The 611-nt window shown below is 56.3% G+C and overlaps 1 protein-coding gene across 2 annotated transcripts in view; it reads left to right on the forward strand.

The window, feature by feature from the left end:
• Positions 1–611, forward strand: part of PAK6 (p21 protein (Cdc42/Rac)-activated kinase 6) — a 16,289-nt gene that overhangs the window by 13,934 nt on the left and 1,744 nt on the right. The window contains exon 7 of one of the 2 annotated variants that reach the window (XM_009868736.1): positions 219–353. The exons of the other annotated variant lie outside the window; for it this stretch is intronic. Within the exon in view, the coding sequence (XP_009867038.1) occupies positions 219–353 (135 nt within the window). The remainder of the gene's footprint in view (positions 1–218; positions 354–611) is intronic. 2 annotated transcript variants of the gene reach the window in all.

Consider the following 611-nt stretch of genomic DNA (forward strand, 5'->3'; position numbering starts at 1 on the left):
AGAGCTTTATGTGTTGCGACACCAGCGTGGCTCGGTCCTGGGTGGGAAGCTGTCATGGTCCAACTGTGGGAAGGAGCCCGAGAGCATCACACGAGTTTGTGTCTGACCCTCTCAGTAGCGTTTGTCACGGGTGGAGGGTTGCAGTCTCTTGTGAGTGCCACGAAGCCAGGACCTGTTGCTCTAACCTGTGTGCCCTGGTGTGACGTTGGCTCCTGCAGGTGGACATCTGGTCGATGGGCATCATGGTGATAGAGATGGTGGATGGAGAACCCCCCTATTTTAGTGATTCTCCCGTCCAGGCGATGAAGAGACTCCGTGACAGCCCTCCTCCCAAACTGAAAAACTTCCACCGGGTGAGCATACGTGCAAACACTTGTAAACCCGATGGTTATCGTGGGCAAACATCCGCATCAGCCGCCCCCAGCAGAGCTGGCTGTGAAAGCAATCTTGCCGGGACGGGTTTCTGGGGCAAATTCTTTGGTCCCAATGCCTCCGTGGCTGCAAGCTGCTGCTGACAGCTAGTGGCTGGCTTGGGAAAGAGCCCTGAGAATGTCAGGTCACCTGGGCACAGAGCTGGCAGTGCAAATCACAGCTGCTTCAGCTGGTCCCAA

Source organism: Apaloderma vittatum, unplaced genomic scaffold (genome assembly GCF_000703405.1).
Source record: "Apaloderma vittatum isolate BGI_N311 unplaced genomic scaffold, ASM70340v1 scaffold9824, whole genome shotgun sequence".
Classification (NCBI taxonomy): domain Eukaryota; kingdom Metazoa; phylum Chordata; class Aves; order Trogoniformes; family Trogonidae; genus Apaloderma; species Apaloderma vittatum.